The sequence below is a fragment of the Melanerpes formicivorus genome, unplaced genomic scaffold, assembly GCF_026170545.1.
Source record: "Melanerpes formicivorus ecotype bairdi unplaced genomic scaffold, bMelFor1.0.p_v2 SCAF_24, whole genome shotgun sequence".
Lineage (NCBI taxonomy): Eukaryota > Metazoa > Chordata > Aves > Piciformes > Picidae > Melanerpes > Melanerpes formicivorus.
Genome location: NW_027142376.1, coordinates 6787497 through 6805370, shown reverse-complemented (window position 1 = coordinate 6805370; position 17874 = coordinate 6787497). Strand labels below are relative to the sequence as shown.

Genomic DNA, 17874 nt, shown 5'->3' with positions numbered 1-17874 from the left:
ATTCTTCCTTCCCAGCTGCAGGACTCTGCTGTCATCCTTGCTGCCCCTCAGCAGGTTCCTCCCTGCCCAGCCCTCAGCCTGTCCAAGCCTCGCTAAATGGCCACACAGCCTTCAGGCGTCTCAGCCAAGCCTTCCAGCTTGGTAGCATCAGCAAACCTGCTCCTGCCTGTCTCCTGGGGGTGGATGGGTGGGTGTTTACCTGGCTGGGGTGGAAGCCATCCACCGGTTCAATCAGCTGCCAGGGCTGGCCTCCCATCTTGCGCCACTGCTCGGCGGCTGTGAACGAGAGAAGCAGAGGGGAGAGCCCTGGTGAGCGCTGAGCCATCCGCCCCGGGGATGTATTCCCCTCCCTCTTCCTGCAAGCACTGCTGGGGTTTAGTTCAACCCAACTGCATATGAATGGTCATCAACACAGCTTTAGGTGAATGGTCATCAACACAGCTTTAGGTGAATGGTCATCAACACAGCTTTAGGTGAATGGTCATCAACACAGCTTTGGGTGAATGGTCATAAAGACAACTTTAGGTGAATTATCATAATCCTCATGCAGAGCTTCAGCTTCAGCTCTGCATGAGGATTATGATAATTCACCTAAAGTTGTCAAAGCCAATATTGTGTCCAATCCCCTCTCCTTGGGGCAGCATTTAAGCTTTTATTATCATTCTTATTCCCCCCACCTCCCCCCCCATTTGTGCAGGGAAGTGCTTTGACCATCAGTGATTGTAAACCAATTCACTTCCCCTCCCAAGGAAGATGGATGCTGGCAGCCAGGAGAGCTGTAAATTACTTGATGCTGATTGAATGCTTTGGCATTGCCCATTTCAGTTACATCTGGAGCAGTGCACACACACACACAGAACAAACAACAAATAAATGCAAAGCAATAAAGGCAGCAGTGGGTTTGGAGCAGGAGCTGGTGGCAGAGTGGGCTGATGGCTGCAGGACCAGGCTGTCATTTTCAGTTACTTCTGAGCAACCTTCTGCAGCTCCATCGAAATAACCTTTCTGAATTACATAAGCCTGGCATTCAATGCAAATGAGGTCGTGCTGTAAGCCTCAGAGCCATTAGAGAAGGAAGGGGGGGGGGTGGGGGTGGGGGAAGCTTTCTCTCTTCAAGAGGGCTGCAGGGTGATCAAGGAAGGAGGTGCTGGAGCTGGCATGAGCAGGCTGTAAATTCAATCGTTTCTTTCAGGAGGGCAGATTAACAGCTCTTAGGAGCATTGTGCAGCTATCCTGTCCGGGGGAAGGTGTCCTCTGCTCGAGCACAGCTCACTGCTCTGACCTCAGCTCGCTGCTGTTTGGTGCAGCCTGGCCAATGTGCCAGCAAATGCTGCCTGGGTCCCCATGTGAACTTTGGATTGACAGGCAGGTGAGAGGCAGGGATCTGCTGGAGGCTGTGAGGCTAGCTGTGGGACTGGAACATCTCTGCTATGAAGAGAGGCTGAGAGCCCTGGGGCTGTTCAGTCTGGAGAAGAGAAGGCTGAGAGGTGATCTGATCAATGGCTATCAATAGCTGAGGGCTGGGTGACAAGATAGAATAGAATAGAATAGAATAGAATAGAATAGAATAGAATAGAATAGAATAGAATAGAATAGACCAGACCAGACCAGACCAGACCAGGTTAGAAGAGACCTTTGAGATCATCGAGTCCAACCCATCATCCAACACCATCTCATCAACTCAACCATGGCACCAAGCACCCTATCAAGTTTCCTCCTAAACACTTCCAGTGATGGTGACTCCACCACCTCCAATGGCCAATCTCTCTCTCTATGAAGAATTTCTTCCTAACATCCGGCCTGAACCTCCCCTGGCACAGCTTGAGACTGTGTCCTCTAAATGATGAAGGTGCTAGGCTCTGTTTGGTGGTGCCCAGGGATAGGACAAGGAAAAACAGGCACAGGCTAGAACACAGGAGGTCCTGCCTCAACACAGACACATTTCTGTGTGGTGAGGGTGATGGAGCACTGGAGCAGGCTGCCCAGAGAGGTTGTGCAGTCTCCTTCTCTGGAGACTTTCCAGCCCTGTCTGGATGTGTTCCTGTGTGACCTGCCCTAAGTGATCCTGCTTTGGCAGGAGGGGCTGGACTTGATCTCTGTCGGTCCCTTCCAGCCCCTAACATTCTGTGATGCTGTCATTCTGTGGTCCCCTACAGGACTACAGGAACCTACTTGAGGTGCTTTAGTCAACACCCAAAGTGATCTCTTTCCAGACACAGGGCTTGGAGCTCTGTTTCAGATTTGCAGTACGTGGGGCTTAACATACACTGACCTGAGGTTACAGCATGGAGTGCACAGAGAGCTCCTCCTAGGTGATGGTATACAAGGTGGTGGTTTGTGTTTTGCTTTGCAGAGGGACTACTCTTCCAGTGCCAGAAAGAGCAGAGGAGTAAGTAAGATTTATAGCAAGATAAATGAATAGGGACTGTTATATTTGACCTCCAAAAGTCACAGAATGGTTCAGGTTGGAAGGGACCTCAGAGATCATCTACTCCTCAGAGCTCATCTACTCCAACCTCCCCACCATGGGCAGGGACACCTCTCAACTATACTCAGCTGCTCAAGGCCTCATCCACCTTGTCCTTGAACACTCCTTAGGGAGGAGGCAGCCACAGCCTCCCTGGGCAGCCTATTCCAGAGTCTCACCAGCCTCATTCTGATTGAGACAGTTGGACCTGACCTCCAAATGTCCCAGAGCAGCTTTGCCCACACCTACCAAATGAGCACATCCAGAGCATGGCTTTAAGGTGTCTGCTGCCTTGCCTAGGGCTTGCTGCCACCCACACTGCCAAAAAGCCAAGCCAAGCAACCCCTCTCCCCCTATTTATTGCCCTGCTTCTTAAAGAACCACGAAGTTCTTCAGCCAAATGCAGCATCTGAGCTTGAATGTCCACCCAAGCCTCCAAGAACTGCTGCAGTACTCACATCGTACTCCCTGAAAGCTGAGAGCTGCTCTGTGTCTATATGCCCAGGCTGAAATCAATGTCCTCATCACAGTGTGCAACCACTGCTAAATATTTGATGGCTGGAGGCTTTAGAGAAGGATTTGCACTTGCCTCAGAATGAGACCAGAAAAGTAGGTCAGCAGCCTGAGCTGGCTTTTGAGCTCTCCTGCGCTGACAGCTTTCCTGACGGCGAGCTCCGAGCGCTGGCTCCAGGGCTGCAGGAGGCTTTGCAAAGTGTCTTTCAGAGCTGCTCTTTGTATCTGCATGTCTGAGTCTGTTTACCTCGTTTATTTAATGTCACGCAATCAAGCACAGCAAATCATGTTGAGATGTCTCCTTTCATGAAAGCAAATGAGTTGCCTGAAGTTGGGCACTTAAGTGCTTCCTTTGCCTGCCCAGCAGGGAGCTTCTTCCAAACCCTGCTGACTTCTCCAGTAGCTGAGGCAAAAGCTGCACAGAGACTTGGACATCCTGAAGCTGTGAGCACAACTCAGGGAACTCCTTGGAGGAGTCCAGCACAGAGCCACAAAGGTGATGAAGGCAGTGGAACATCTCCCTGCTGAAGGAGTTGGGGGCTTGGAGCAGAGGAGCCTGAGGGGTGACCTCATTCATGCTGATCAAGATGTGCAGGGCAGAGTCAGGAGGACAGAGCCAGGCTCTGCTCAGGGATGTCCAAGGACAGGACAAGTGGCAATGGGGGCAAGCTGGAGCCCAGGAGGTGCCACATGAACATAAGGAGAAACTTTTTCCCTGTGAGGGTGCCAGAGCCCTGGAGCAGGCTGCCCAGAGAGGCTGTGGAGTCTCCTTCTCTGGAGACATTCCAAACCCACCTGGATGTGCTCCTGTGTGACCTGTCCCGGGTGATCCTTGTCTGGCAGGTGGGGTTGGACTGGATGAGCTTTTGGGCTCCCTTCCCACCCCTAATGTTCTGTGATACTGTCATTCTGTGCCCTTAACAGTGAAGGTTTAGGATAGAAAGCCTTCCTCTCCCATCCTCCCTTCTGCCCCTCCTCCTCTGTATGCTTTGCATGAGACCCTGCCCTGGGTCACATAGGACAAAATAAGTTTGTGAATTTTCATTGGATGTGGCTTCAAAGTGAGATTTTTTTAGCAATCATCTTAGGTGCCTTGGCAGCTAAGGACAGGCAGGCACTGATGGGAAGAGTCTCAGAGATGTTAGAAGTATTGCCAGGGTGCTTCCATCCCTCCATGGCTCCAGCTGCAGCTGCCTGCATGCTGGGATGCAAAATACAGCCAGGAGGCAAAAGTTTGCAAGGAAGAGTGACATGGAACTACCTCTCTGTGTGAACATCAAACCAAGGAAACTAAGAACAGGGAAGGGCTGTCTCTAATCATCTTAAAAGTTTGGTTTTGGAATGCAGACACCCATATTAGAAGGGAGGGAGCCAGGGCTGGGGATGGTCAGCACTGGGGAAGAGCCTACAGGGAGGCGATGAGGATGGAGCCAGTCCCTTCACAGCAGGGGAGGGAGAGACAAAGGACATCAGTTGAAACATGGGGAGTCTCCAAGGAGACCTCATTGTGGCCTTCCAGGATCTGAAGAGGGCTACAAGAAAGCTGGGGAGGGACTTCTTAGGGTGTCAGGGAGTGGTAGGACTGGGGGGGAATGGAGCAAAACTAGAAGTGGGGAGATGCAGATTGGATGTGAGGAAGAAGTTGTTCCCCATGAGGGTGGTGAGAGACTGGCACAGGTTGCCCAGGGAGGTGGTGGAAGCCTCACCCCTGGAGGTTTTTGCAGCCAGGCTGGCTGTGGCTGTGAGCAAGCTGCTGTAGTGTGAGGTGTCCCTGGCCATGGCAGGGGGGTTGGACCTGGCTGATCCTTGAGGTCCCTTCCAGCCCTGACAATTTTATGATTCTAAGTTCAGGATGGAAAAAACAATGTTTTCCTACTTTCCCATCACTCTCTAACTACTTGAACACCTCAATCCCTTACCCATACTGATCCTTTGACTGAAAAGAAAGAGCAAGTGTGTTTCTCCTTGTGATGGAGCTGGGCTGATGCTGGGTGATGCCTCAAGCTGGACCCACGCACTTCTCACCAGGGAAGCAGAGCTGAAAGGCATCCAGGGAGTGGTGTCTGCCCCCAGTCCCCTGAGGACACTGTCCACTCATGCTTACAGGAACAAAGAAAAGTTTCTCCTTATTTTTTCCCTCTTTTTCTTCTCTTTTCAGTGCCCTTTGCAGAAGGAAATGAGTTAGGTAATGCTCTTATGTAATGCCACTTCAGATCACAGGGGGACAAGTTTAGTAAGCTCTTCAAGTCAAAAGTCACAGGAGCATGCAGGTGCTTAAGGAAGCACAGGAAAGAAGCCAGATCCTCCTAGGAGAGGCCCTTCTGCTGGTGAAAACAGGGAGCAAGAGAGGGTGGCTGTGTTATTCAGGCAGGAAAACTGCCTGGGAAAAGTTCTCCCCCCTGAGGCACTGCTCATCCCACAGGGGCCTGCTCATGGTACACTGCAGCTCAGGAAGGTCACCTTCACTGTTGGCAGCTGTGCCTGCTCCAGCCTGGCTGGAGAAAGCCATGATCAAAATTCAAACCCAACTAAAAGCCAAAATTCAAACCCAATTAAAAACCATGATCAAAATGAAACCCAAATCTTTGTAGGCTGAGATAGGTTTGAGAGTTCTAACCCCTCCCCCCCCGCCCATTGTCAGCCTGAGACACTGCACTGGACAAGCAGGAGGCATTTTTGGCAGAGGCTCATCTGCTGTCCCTGTCACCTAGCCACCAACACCCCCTGCCACCCACGTGTGCTGCACACTGGGATTAGGAGTGCCAGGAGGAGCAAGGAGGTTGTGGTGGCCAGGCTGGGAGTGGGGTCTTGTCTCAACAGAGGTGTGTGGTTCACAGGATCACAGGATCACACAGGATCACAGGATCACACAGGATCACAGGATGTTAGGGGTTGGAAGGGACCTCCAAAGACTATCAAGTCCAACTCCCCTGCCAGAGCAGGACCAGAGAATCCAGCACAGGTCACACAGGAACACATCCAGACAGGGCTGAGAAGGCTCCAGAGAAGGAGACTCCACAACCTCTCTGGGCAGCCTGCTCCAGGGCTCTGTGACCCTCACAGTGAAGAAGTTCCCAGTCAGGGAAGATGGGAGATGACACTGAGCTTCCCCTGGGCCCAAGACCTGCCAGCAGAGTCACCAAAGCTGGCTGACTGTGCTGCCATACTCCCAGTCCCAAGCTAAACCATGAGGAGAGGGTTAGCACTTAGCTGAATGCTCTGTGAGGGAGCCAGGAGGTAGGAACTTACTCTGTTTCAGTGGGAAATCCATGTAGAAAACCTCAAAGTTGGTAAACTTCTCAGACCTTGCTATTTCCTCCAGGACACTGGACAGCTGTAAGGCTCTCTGAAAAATCAAGCAAGTTCTTGATGGTTTGCTGCTTTGTGTGGATTCAGCTTTTGCCCCTGGGGAAGAGGCAGGAGCTGGGGGAAAGGAGGTGAAATGGGGTTCTTGATCATAACCTCAACCAGCATGAGCAGCACCAGCCTTTGGGCTTCCCAGCTCACTGTGCAGTAGGTCACTGCAGGGTGCTCTGAGGCCTCAGCTTAACACAGCTTATGTTTCTTTTACAGGAGACCTCCTTTAAGTAGAGCCTCTCTGCCTGTATTCATAGTCTGAATTGCTTGGTTTCAGAGGGGATTTGATGGGTGGCAGCCACATCATTTCCATTCCTCTGAAAGAAGAACAAACCTTTCCAGAGAGGGAAAATGTTCTCCTTCCACAGATTCACAGAATTGTCAGGGTTGGAAGGGACCTCAAGGATCAGCCAGTTCCAACCCCCCTGCCATGGCCAGGGACACCTCACACTGCAGCAGCTTGCTCACAGCCACATCCAGCCTGGCTGCAAAAACCTCCAGGCATGAGGCTTCCACCACCTCCCTGGGCAGCCTGTGCCAGTCTCTCACCACCCTCATGGGGAACAACTTCTTCCTAACATCCAATCTCAATCTACCCATTTCTAGTTTTGTTTCATTTCCCCCAGTCCTATCACTCCCTGACACCCTCAAAAGTCCCTCCCCAGCTTTCTTGTAGCCCCCTTCAGATCCTGGAAGGCCACAATTAGGTCTCCCCATAGCCTTCTCTTCTCCAGACTGAACAGCCCCAACTCCCTCAGTCTGTCCTCACAGCAGAGCAACTCCATCCCTCTGCTCATCCTCCTATTATCCTTCCCACTCCTGTCTTGTGGGTGCTCACTCTTATCTAGCCAGTCCCAGATTCTGCTTTTCCCTTCAGAAGAGTCAATTACCTCCATGGAGCATCTACCTAACTGATAGCTCCAGTGTGATTTCTACAACCCTAACAGAGATCAGGGTCTCCTAAATATTTAAATTGTGCAGTTTGGATAATAACAGAGGCAATTAGCTTCAGGCTGAGGCTCAGAAAGGAGATTAATTCGTACCCTGCAGACATATGAAGGGTTGCTGGACAGAAGTTACTGTGCTGTGCCTTCCACTAAGCCTGATTAGGGGACTGGAACAGCTACCACTAGGAGAGGATGAGAGCTGGGGCTGTTTAGCTCAGAGAAGGGGAAACTGAGGGGGATTTCACTGATGCTTATCAATACCTGCCCCTGTGCTCAGCACTGGTTAGGCCACACCTTGAGTCCTGTGCCCAGTTCTGGGCTTCTCAGTTTAGGAAAGATGTTGAGTTGCTGGAAGGTGTCCAGAGAAGGGCAACAAATCCAGGGGGTGGTTCTGGAGCACAGCCTTGTGAGGAGAGGCTGAGGGAGCTGGGGTTGCTTAGCCTGGAGAAGAGGAGGCTCAGGGGAGACCTTCTTGCTCTCTACAACTCCCTGAAGGGAGGTTGTAGCCAGGTGGGGGTTGGTCTCTCCTCCCAGGCAACCAGCACCAGAACAAGAGGACACAGTCTCAAGCTGTGCCAAGCAGGAGGTGAGGAAGAAATTCTTCCCAGCAAGAGAGATTGGCCATTGGAATGTGCTGCCCAGGGAGGTGGTGGAGTCACCATCACTGGAAGTGTTTAAGAAGAGCCTGGCTGAGGCACTTGGTGCCATGGTTTAGCTGATTAGATGGTGTTGGGTGATAGGTTGGACTTGATGATCTCCAAGGTCTTTTCCAAGCTGGTTAATTCTATTCTATTCTATCTAAAGGGTGAGTGTCAGGAGAATGGAGGCAGACTATTTAAGGGTGCTGGGACTCTGAAAGAGGCTGCCCAGGAAGGCTGTGGATGACCCCTCCTTGAAGGTGTTCAATGTCAGGCTGGATGAGGCCTTGAGCAATCAATTCTAGCTGAGAGGTGTCCCTGCCCATGGTGGGGAGGTTGGAGCAGATGATCACTGTGGTTCATTTAGAATTCAGAATAGAATAAACCAAACCAGGTTGGAAGAGACCTTCAAGATCATGGTGTCCAACCCATCAACCAATCCAACCCACCCAAACAGCTAACCCATGGCACCAAGCACCCCATCAAGTCTCCTCCTGAACACCTCCAATGATGGTGACTCCACCACCTCCCCAGGCAGCCCATTCCAATGGGCAATCACTCTCTCTGTATAGAACTTCTTCCTAACATCCAACCTAAACCTCCCCTGGTGCAGCCTGAGACTGTGTCCTCTTGTTCTGGTACTGGCTGTCTGGGAGAAGAGACCAACATCTGCCTGGCTACAACCTCCCTTCAGGTAGTTGTAGAGAGTGATAAGGTCACCCCTGAGCCTCCTCTTCTCCAGGCTAAGCAACCCCAGCTCCCTCAGCCTCTCCTCACAGGGCTGTGCTCCAAACCCCTCACCAACTTTGTTGCCCTTCTCTGGACACCTTCCAGCAAGTCAACCTCCTTCCTAAACTGAGGAGCCCAGAACTGAACACAGGACTCAAGGTGTGGCCTAACCAGTGCAGTGTACAGGGACAGAATGACCTCCCTGCTCCTGCTGGCCACACTGTTCCTGATGCAGGCCAGGATGCCATTGGCCCTCTTGGCTGCCTGGGCACACTGCAGGCTCATGTTCAGCCTACCATCGACCAGCACCCCCAGGTCCCTTCCCCAGGTTCCTTCCAACCTAAGCTGTTCTCTATGATTCTATTCTCAGTGGTGTCCAGTGACAGGACAGGGGGCAGTGGAGACAAGCTGGAACACAGAAGCTTTCACATAAACATAAGGGGAAAAAGTCCTTCCCTTTGTGTGTGTGAGAACACAGAAGCTGCAGTGCTGGAAAGGCTGAGGAATGTACTTAATTGCCTCCTCTGAAGTCCAGAGGGACAGGACATAAAACACATCTGCAAGGCTTGCTGAAATGAAGGCTGTATTTTTTGTTGAGTGAATGCAAACATGAATGCAACCAGGCAAAGGGAGGAGAGCTTTGACAAGATTGACAAGACTGGCTCTTCCACATGGCTGCAGAAGGCTGCTGGGATTAAGCCTCAGCTTGCACCATGAGGGAATAAGGGGCTGGTGCTGTATGACATTCACCTCTGCTGGAGGATTTTTAGGGTGAGCTTTAAGACATCTCTGTTCTGTCTGTTGCCATGCCTGCACTGAGCCTGGATGCTCCTTGGTCACACCAGCTGGTGATTAAGTCCCCAGAAATGTGTCTGAGCAAGATTAGCACAAATCCCAAATGAAGGCAGGGTAAGGCTCTTGCTCTTGAGCCCTGCCAGCAAAATTGATGCAGTTGGCTTCCCACCATGACAGCAACTTCCCTTTCTTATCAGGGACTTTTTCTCCTTGAAGAACATGAACCTGAACAGTTTTGGCTCAGGGAGATCATGTCCCTTGAGAAACAGAATGGTTTGGGTTGGAAGGCACCTTGAAAGCTCATCTAGTCCAACCCCTCCCACCCCCCCCTGCAGTGAGCAGGGGCAGCTTCAGCTAGATCAGGTTGCTCAGGGCCCCATCCAGCCTCACCTGGCATGTTTTCAGGGATGGGGCTTCTGCCACCTCTCTGGGAAACCTGGCTCAGTCTCTCCCTATCCTCAGTGTAAAACATGTCTTCTTTATGGCTCTTCTCTCCTCTTTTAACTGAAAACCATCGCTCCTTGTCCTGTCACAACACACCCTGACCACAAGACTGTCTCCATCCTTACTGGAGGCCCACAGTAAAGTGTCCCCAGAGCCTTCTCTTTTCCAGGTTGAACACCCCCACTCCCTCAGCCTGGCCTCACAGCAGAGGTGTTCCAGCTGTCTGACCATTTTTTGTGGTCCTAATGGTCAGAATAAATTAAGGCAGCTGGAGAGAGACTACATTTACAAATCCCTTAACTGAATCCTGCTGCCTCCCAGAACCTGAGAGGCATTTGAAAGGATGGGTGTGGACGTGTCCACATCTTCTCTCCACCCCTGGAAGAAAACACTGTGCTGGCATCTTGCCCTTGAGATTTTTAGGCTTATATCCTCAGACACAAGGGCAAACTGGAAGGGGCTGGTCCCATTACAGCCTCATCAAAGACTTACCTCTGAGGTGAGATTCCTGAGGGTCTCATTGGGAGTCAGCCAACCACTGCAGGGGCTCACCTGGGCAGGCAGAGGGACAGGGGCTTTAGCAGCAGGCTGAGAGGAAAGGCGGACTCATACTACAGCCAGAGACCTTACCTGGAGGCAGTCGAGGAAAGAATAGATATGGCTGTACGTAACATCCTTGTTCAGCTGGCCTGCAAAGCACAGAGAAGAAAGCTTCATGTGCCTGGTGTGACTTCAGTCTGCAGGCCTGTGCACTCCTTGGTGAGGAGATGTGCCCTGGAAGCCCCAAACCCCCTCCAGGTTACCTGCCACCACCAGAACGGGGGTGCAGCAGAGGCGATATCCTTCCTGCTAAGGCCCCTCCACGTCCCCATAGCATGCAGAGAAGCTTTTGCTTCTCCCCCATCCCTCTCCAGCCTTTCATGGGCAATTAGGCTGGAGGGGAGGAGAAAGCTCTTCCCAGCAAGAGAGATTGGCCATTGGAATGTGCTGCCCAGGGAGGTGGTGGAGTCACCATCCCTGGAGGTGTTCAGAAGAGGCTTGGATGTGGCACTTGGAGCCATGGTTTAGTTAGCCATGAGGTGTTGGGTGACAGGTTGGACTTGATGATCTCTGAGGTCTTTTCCAACCTTATGGATTCTATGATTCATCTCACAGATGGTGTTAGCCATCACAGTCTGTGCCACAGGCTGGCTGATAATTTATCCATTAAGGTGCCTCTCCCCCTCCAAAGACACTGCAGAGGCTGGAAAGCTGAAGGGAAGACTGCAGGTGCCTGCATACACTCTGAGTTTGACATTTATCTGGGAGAGGTTAGCCTTAAGAGCGAGGAGCAATTGTGCTGTCAGGGAGAGAATTGGATATGCTTGTGTGGGGGAGCAAATTCCAGCAGCAAAGCCAGGCCTCCAGCTGGCACTCCTGAAATTTCACTGCCCTCTGCATTAGCCTGGCTTGCAGAGAAAATTACCCACTCTGCATGACCTTTCTTTGCTTCCTTGCTAGCTACAACCAAGATGGAAATGGAATGGTCCCTCAGCTCCCTGAGTTTACAGTGCCCTGATCCTCCCATCAGGCTCTGTTATTTGCAGTGCTGAAACACACAATCTTTGCTGCTGCTGCTCTGGGGACCACAAAGGATGAGCTCTGCCAGCTGAAACGGCCTCCTCAGGTTGCTGTGCAGGAATCAGAGGTGATTCCTGCCCATGTCAGAGCTGCCTATTGCCCAGCAGCAGTATCAAGGGCAACACAGCTGGGGAGGGGTCTGGAGCACAGCCCTGTGAGGAGAGGCTGAGGGAGCTCGGGTTGCTTAGCCTGGAGAAGAGGAGGCTCAGGGGAGACCTTCTTGCTCTCTACAACTACCTGAAAGGGAGGTTGTAGCCAGGTGGGGGTTGGTCTCTTCTCCCAGGCAATCAGCACCAGAACAAGAGGACACAGCCTCAAGCTGTGCCAGGAGAGGTTTAGGCTGAATGTTAGGAAGAAGTTCTTCCCAGCAAGAGAGATTGGGCATTGGAATGTGCTGCCCAGGGAGGTGGTGGAGTCACCATCACTGGAGGTGTTTAAGAAGAGCCTGGCTGAGGCACTTGGTGCCATGGTTTAGTTGATTAGATGGTGTTAGGTGATAGGTTGCACTTGATGATCTCAAAGGTGTTTTCCAACCTGGTCTATTCCATTCCATTCCATTCCATTCCATTCCATTCCATTCCATTCCATTCCATTCCATTCCATTCCATTCCATTCCATTCCATTCCATTCCATTCCATTCCTATTCTATTCTACTCCTATTCTATCCTATCAGCTGCCCAGGGGAGGGAAAGATAGGGAGTGTGAAGTTCTGGTGGCCCTCCCCGAGATTTGTGCTGGAAACACAGAATCATAGAATAGTTTTGGTTGGATGAGCCCTTTAAGATCTTCAAGTCTACCCAGTAACCCAACACTGCTGGATCACCACTCACCCATGCCCCTCAGCACCCTTCTCCTCCGCCCTGGTGAGACCACAACACTTCTGCTGCACAGCCACTCCCTGTCTCATGTTTCTCAGCTCTCCTCCACCCTGCCATGTCTGCTTGAGATTATCATAGTTTCATAGTATCATAGTTTCATTCAGGGTTGGAAGGGACCACAAGGATCATCTAGTTCCAACCCCCCTGCCATGGCCAGGGACACCCCACACTAGATCAGGCTGGACAGAGCCTCATCCAGCCTGGGCTTAAACACCTCCAGGGACGAGGCCTTGACCACCTCCCTGGACAACCCATTCCAAGGTTTCACCACTCTCATGGTGAAGAACTTCCTCCTCACATCCAGCCTGAATCTCCCCACCTCCAGCTTCATTCCATTCCCCCTAGTCCTATCACTACCTGAGATCCTGAGAAGTCCTTCCCCAGCCTTCTTGTAGGCCCCCTTCAGATACTGGAAGGCCACAATTAGGTCACCTCGGAGCCTTCTCTTCTCCAGACTGAACAGCCCCAACTCCTTCAGTCTGTCCTCATAGGAGAGCAGCTCCAGCCCTCTGATCATCCTCGTGGCCCTTCTCTGGACACCTTCCAGCACCTCCACATCCCTCTTGTAATAGGGGCTCCAGAACTGGACACAGTACTCCAGGTGGGGTCTCACCAGGGCTGAGTAGAGAGGGAGGATCACCTCCCTTGACCTGCTGGCCACACTTCTCCTGATGCAGCCCAGGATCTGATTGGCTTTGTGGGCTGCAAGTGCACACTGAGAGCTCATGTTGAGCTTTTTGTCCACCAGCACCCCCAAGTCTCTCTCCTCAGGGCTGCTTTCCAGCCAGTCACTGCCCAGCCTGGATTTGTGCCTGGGATTGCCTCAACCCAGATGCAGGACCCTGCCCTTGGTCTTGTTGAACCTCATGAGGTTGGCTTGTGCCCACCTCTCCAGCCTGTCAAGGTCCCTCTGGATGGCCTCCCTTCCCTCCACCCTGTCTGCTGCACCACACAGCTTGGTGTCATCAGCAAACTTGCTGAGGGTGCACTCAATGCCACTGTCCATGGCACCCACAAAGATGTTGAACAAGACAGGTCCCAGGACTGATCCCTGAGGGACTCTGCTTGTCAATCAACAGATTGATAAAAAATGCAGAGAGAGGAGGCAACTCAAGGAGGCAGATAAGCAGGAGGAGGCCCCCCACCCATCTCCTCTTTACCTAGAGGGTGGTATCTGTCGTGCAGGTTGTCCCAGAGGAAGCGACCGTCTACCAAGCCCGTCAGGATGAGGTGGCTGCCGCTGGGGAGCCGGGAGTCCAGGTACCGCAGGGCCTGCAGCACGTTGGACAGCATCTCCTTGGGGGTAGTCATGTGAGCCAGAGTGTCACGGTTCCTGCAGAGGAATCACAGAGTGCATCTGCTTGGAAGAGACCTCAGAGATCAGCCAGTCCCACCCTCGACCCAGCACTGAAGGGTCAGCACTAAACCATGTCGCTGAGCACCAGCTCCACAGGCTGCTGGAACACCTCCAGGGATGGTGACTCCAGCACTGCCCTGGGCAGAACATTCCAGTGGTTGAGAAGCCTTCCAGTGAAGAAATATTTCCTAGCATCCAGCCTGAACCTCCCCTGGTGCAGCTTGGAGCCATGGTCTGGTTGATCAGTTGGGGCTGGGTGATCTGTTGGACTTGATGATCTTGGAAGTCTCTTCCAACCTGGTTGATTCTCTGGGTGAATAGCTTAGCAGCCTGGAGGCTCTGTCCAGGCCCTGTTACCTCCCACAGGCTCACAGGAGGTCAGGGGTTGGAAGGGACCCAAAGAGATCTTCCAGTCCAACCCCCCTGCCAGAGCAGGACCAGAGAATCCAGCACAGGTCACACAGCAACACATCCAGGCAGGGCTGGAAAGGCTCCAGAGAAGGAGACTCCACAACCTCTCTGGGCAGCCTGCTCCAGGGCTTTGTGACCCTCACAGTGAAGAAGTTCCTCCTCATGTTGAGGTGGAACCTCCCATGCTGGAGTTTCCATCCATTGCCCCTTGTCCTCTCCCAGGGTGCAACTGAGCAGAGCCTGTCCCCTCCCTCTTGACCCCCAGCCCGTAGATATTGATAGACATCGATTAAATCTCTTTCATAGTTTCCCAGGGAAAGGCAAACTTGGTGCTTGCAGTGCTGAATGAGCTGCTGGGGAATCAGGTAGGAGTTGTTACCAGTGAGCACTGTAGAAACAGAAGGCTTCCAAAGCACTTTTGTCCTGTTTCAGTGCATTAGAAATAGAGGGGGGGAGGGGATTTTGGGGGGTGCTGAGCGCCGTGTGGGTGAACCTCATTCCCTAGCAAGGATTTGGGATTCTTCGGTGGGCTTTGCTTTGCACACAGAATCATAATCAGATGAGCTCCCTGGGCCTAGAAAGTTCTCTTAATGCAGTATGTGCTGCTCAAATGTTTAAGGCTTTTCTGGTTAGGGAGAGCTGGAAAATAAAGCAGCATTAAGAGCCAGGCCTCTGCTTGTGACATCCACCCAGGCAAGGTACTTTGGAGATAAGGCTGGGCTTTTGCCCTTAAATTACTTCATTTTGCCTATAGGTATTGCAGGACTTGATTTCATAAGCCCTGCTCTGATGTAAGGCCTCTCCTGCAAGCAAAGAGGGCAGGGTGAGCTGAAATGAATATTGCCATTTGGAACTCCACTCTGTTTTGTCACTCTCCACTGAAGCCATGCAGATATTTCAGTGCATTGCTTCACATTTCCTGTCTGTGCCAGGCCCTGACATGAAAACCCACCCAGTAGCAAGCTGTCCTGTGGGCACAGTCATTTGGGGCTCTGTCACAAGGACCTCAGGGTGCCTGGGTGAGCATCAAGGCTGTTGTGGCACCCTCACACCATCCCTCCCTGGCAGGCAGCAGCCAGTGATGGTTTCTGCCCACCATGAAGGAGGTTTCCCTTCAGCAGCAGGTCTGGGGTTTTGGTTCTGGTTTTGTCCTTTTGCCTTCATTAATATTGTAGAAAGAGTTGGTGTGAAACCACTCTGCAAGGGTTTGTTGGAGATGCCATAAGTGGAAATGTATAAAAGAGAGGTTGGAGAAATGTTTCCTTACCCCCAATGCAACTAAAGTGTGCAATAATTGCACAGCATTTGAGACTGCTGCTTCTCACTATCTTCCTGTCTGAATGGGGTTTTTCTTTGTCTAGTTACAGGTCTGTGTGTCCCACTTTTACACCTCAGTGGGCTGAGAGACACCATTGCCATCTGTCTTTATTTGTCTAGCCCCCTTCTTTGGACAGCAGAGTGTGGAGACAACTGGGAATGTGTGGCACAGGCTGCCAATTTCATTATCTTGCTCCTCTGCAAACATCCACACTGCTCCCTGCCCTGCCTTTGCTTGGGATGAAACACTGGCATTTTCACAGGGCTTTGGCTGGGAGCTGTGTCTCTGGTGTGCACAGCACACTGCTCTCCTTCAAAGGTAAAAGAGAGGATAAGGCCAGCAAGGCTCCACTGCTGCACTTGAAAGCTGTCCTTGAAGAGGCTTTTGTTTGTCAAGCTCGGGGTTTGAAGTCAAGCCTGTTGGATACTCTGCACCCACCATGACCTCTGTGGGGACATCAGAGCCAGGGAAGCTACAGACAGGGACTGGACACTGGAAAGATCTCTCTCTGCTCTCCATCCCACTCGATGGAAGCAGTGTGCTGCTACAGAAGCTGCAGCTTCTTTCCTTGCTGGAGTTAAAGGGATCAGTGCAGCCTGAGAGCCTCTTTTGATGCTGCAAATGTTTTGGCAACAAACAGACAGCAGGGAGAATTTGAGCAGACAAAAGTGTCTCTGCCAGGTAATGGATGCTGAGATAAAAAGACAGCAGAGTTTCAAGTAATAAACACTGGGTTGGAACAGACAAATGGGCAAGGCAAAGCCCAGGCTGTGCAAGTTGGTGGAGCAGCTCTTTTTACTTCAGGCAAGAATGGAAAGCAGTGGCAGGGACAGGGGAAGGGAAAGGACTAACCTGCAGAATGAGGAATAAAACAAAAGAAGAAGGTTCTTTGAGCTAAGGCAGGGAAGCAGCACACTTGGACCATGCACACAGCAGAGCCTGGCTGAAGGCAGGTACAGGAATCTGTGTACAAGAAGGACATGGATGTGCTGGAGCATGTCCAAAGGAAGACAGGAAACTGGTGAAGGGTCTAGAGAACAACTCTTAGGGGGAGCACCTGAGGAAAGTGCTTGTCTACTCTGGAGTGAAGGAAGCCAAGGGCAGATCTTCTCACTCTCTACAACTCCCTCAATGGAGGTGGTAGTGAGGTGGGTGGTGGTTCCTTCCCCTAAGCAAGAAGTGATAGGACAAGGGAATGGCCTCAAGGGAGGTTTAGGTTAGGTGCCAAGGAACATTAGGGAAAATTTCTGCTTACCACAGAGGGGTTGGACTAAGTGACCTTTGGAGGTCCCTTCCAACCCAGACCATTCTATGACTCTAAAAAAATAGGCCTGGACAGGGGACTATGTTGTCATTCTTCAGGAAAGGTAAAGCAGTCATGCTCTCCCTCCTGCCAGGAGGTGACACGCTGGGTGAGACAGATACACATCCTTTTAAACTCTCCCTCTCCATCCCCTCCTGTTGTTATACTTCATTTCATCTGCTAAGTTAGATGCATTCTACTTCAGACATGCCATTGGTCACTTCATCACTGGCTTGGAAAAGAAAGACAAGCTCCAAATTTGAGCATAAGCCCTATGAGGAGAGGCTGAGGGAGCTGGGGTTGCTTAGCCTGGAGAAGAGGAGGCTCAGGGCAGACCTTATTGCTATCTACAGCTACCTGAAAGGAGGTTGCAGCCAGGTGGGGGTTGGTCTCTTCTCCCAGGCACCCAGCACCAGAACAAGAGGACACAGTCTCAAGCTGTGCCAGGGGAGGTTTAGGCTGGAGGTGAGGAGAAAGTTCTTCCCAGAAGGAGTAATTGGCCGTTGGAATATGCTGCCCAGGGAGGTGGTGGAATCACCGTCTCTGGAGGTGTTCAGTAAAGGATTGGATGTGGCACTTGGAGCCATGGTTTAGTTGTCAGGAGATGTTAGGTGACAGGTTGGACTTGATGATCTCTGAGGTCTTTTCCAACCTTATTGATTCTATGATTTCAAACGAGGACAGTTGGTGAGAAGGACAAAGACAGCTAAGGCAACAACCTGGAGCGTTCAGCAGAAAGATAGGAATGAGGCACAGACTGAAGGCAAAGCAAAATGCCAGCATGGGGAAGCACAAAGCACTGACACCCAAGCGTCCAAGCAGCCAGCAGTACTTTAAAGGCATCAAATCTGTGCTGCCATAAACAAACACTGACTTGGTGTCCACCTTACCCGTTGCAGACATCGTTCCCGATCGTAGCGTAGATCACTATGGCTGGGTTGTCCAGCAGCTGGTTTCTGGCCAAGCTGAAAGAGAAATGCATGCCTACATCAATGGCAAAATACTTCCTCATGGTCTGAATCTCACACCATGCTTTCATGAGATGGCATCTGGAAGCAGCCTGCTTAGATTTGGCCAATTCTCAGATGCCTTGGCTT

At 51.6% G+C, this 17874-nt stretch overlaps 1 protein-coding gene across 4 annotated transcripts in view; it reads right to left on the bottom strand.

The window, feature by feature from the left end:
* Positions 1–17874, bottom strand: part of AOAH (acyloxyacyl hydrolase) — a 112023-nt gene that overhangs the window by 11528 nt on the left and 82621 nt on the right. For 2 of the 4 annotated variants that reach the window (XM_068152735.1, XM_068152734.1), the window contains exons 16-21: positions 17668–17742; positions 13549–13721; positions 10521–10579; positions 10383–10442; positions 6230–6326; positions 200–276 (exon numbers count right to left, since the gene is read on the bottom strand). In XM_068152735.1, the coding sequence (XP_068008836.1) occupies positions 200–276; positions 6230–6326; positions 10383–10442; positions 10521–10579; positions 13549–13721; positions 17668–17742 (541 nt within the window). The remainder of the gene's footprint in view (positions 1–199; positions 277–6229; positions 6327–10382; positions 10443–10520; positions 10580–13548; positions 13722–17667; positions 17743–17874) is intronic. The other 2 variants (XM_068152736.1, XM_068152737.1) reach the window with 1 other exon arrangement.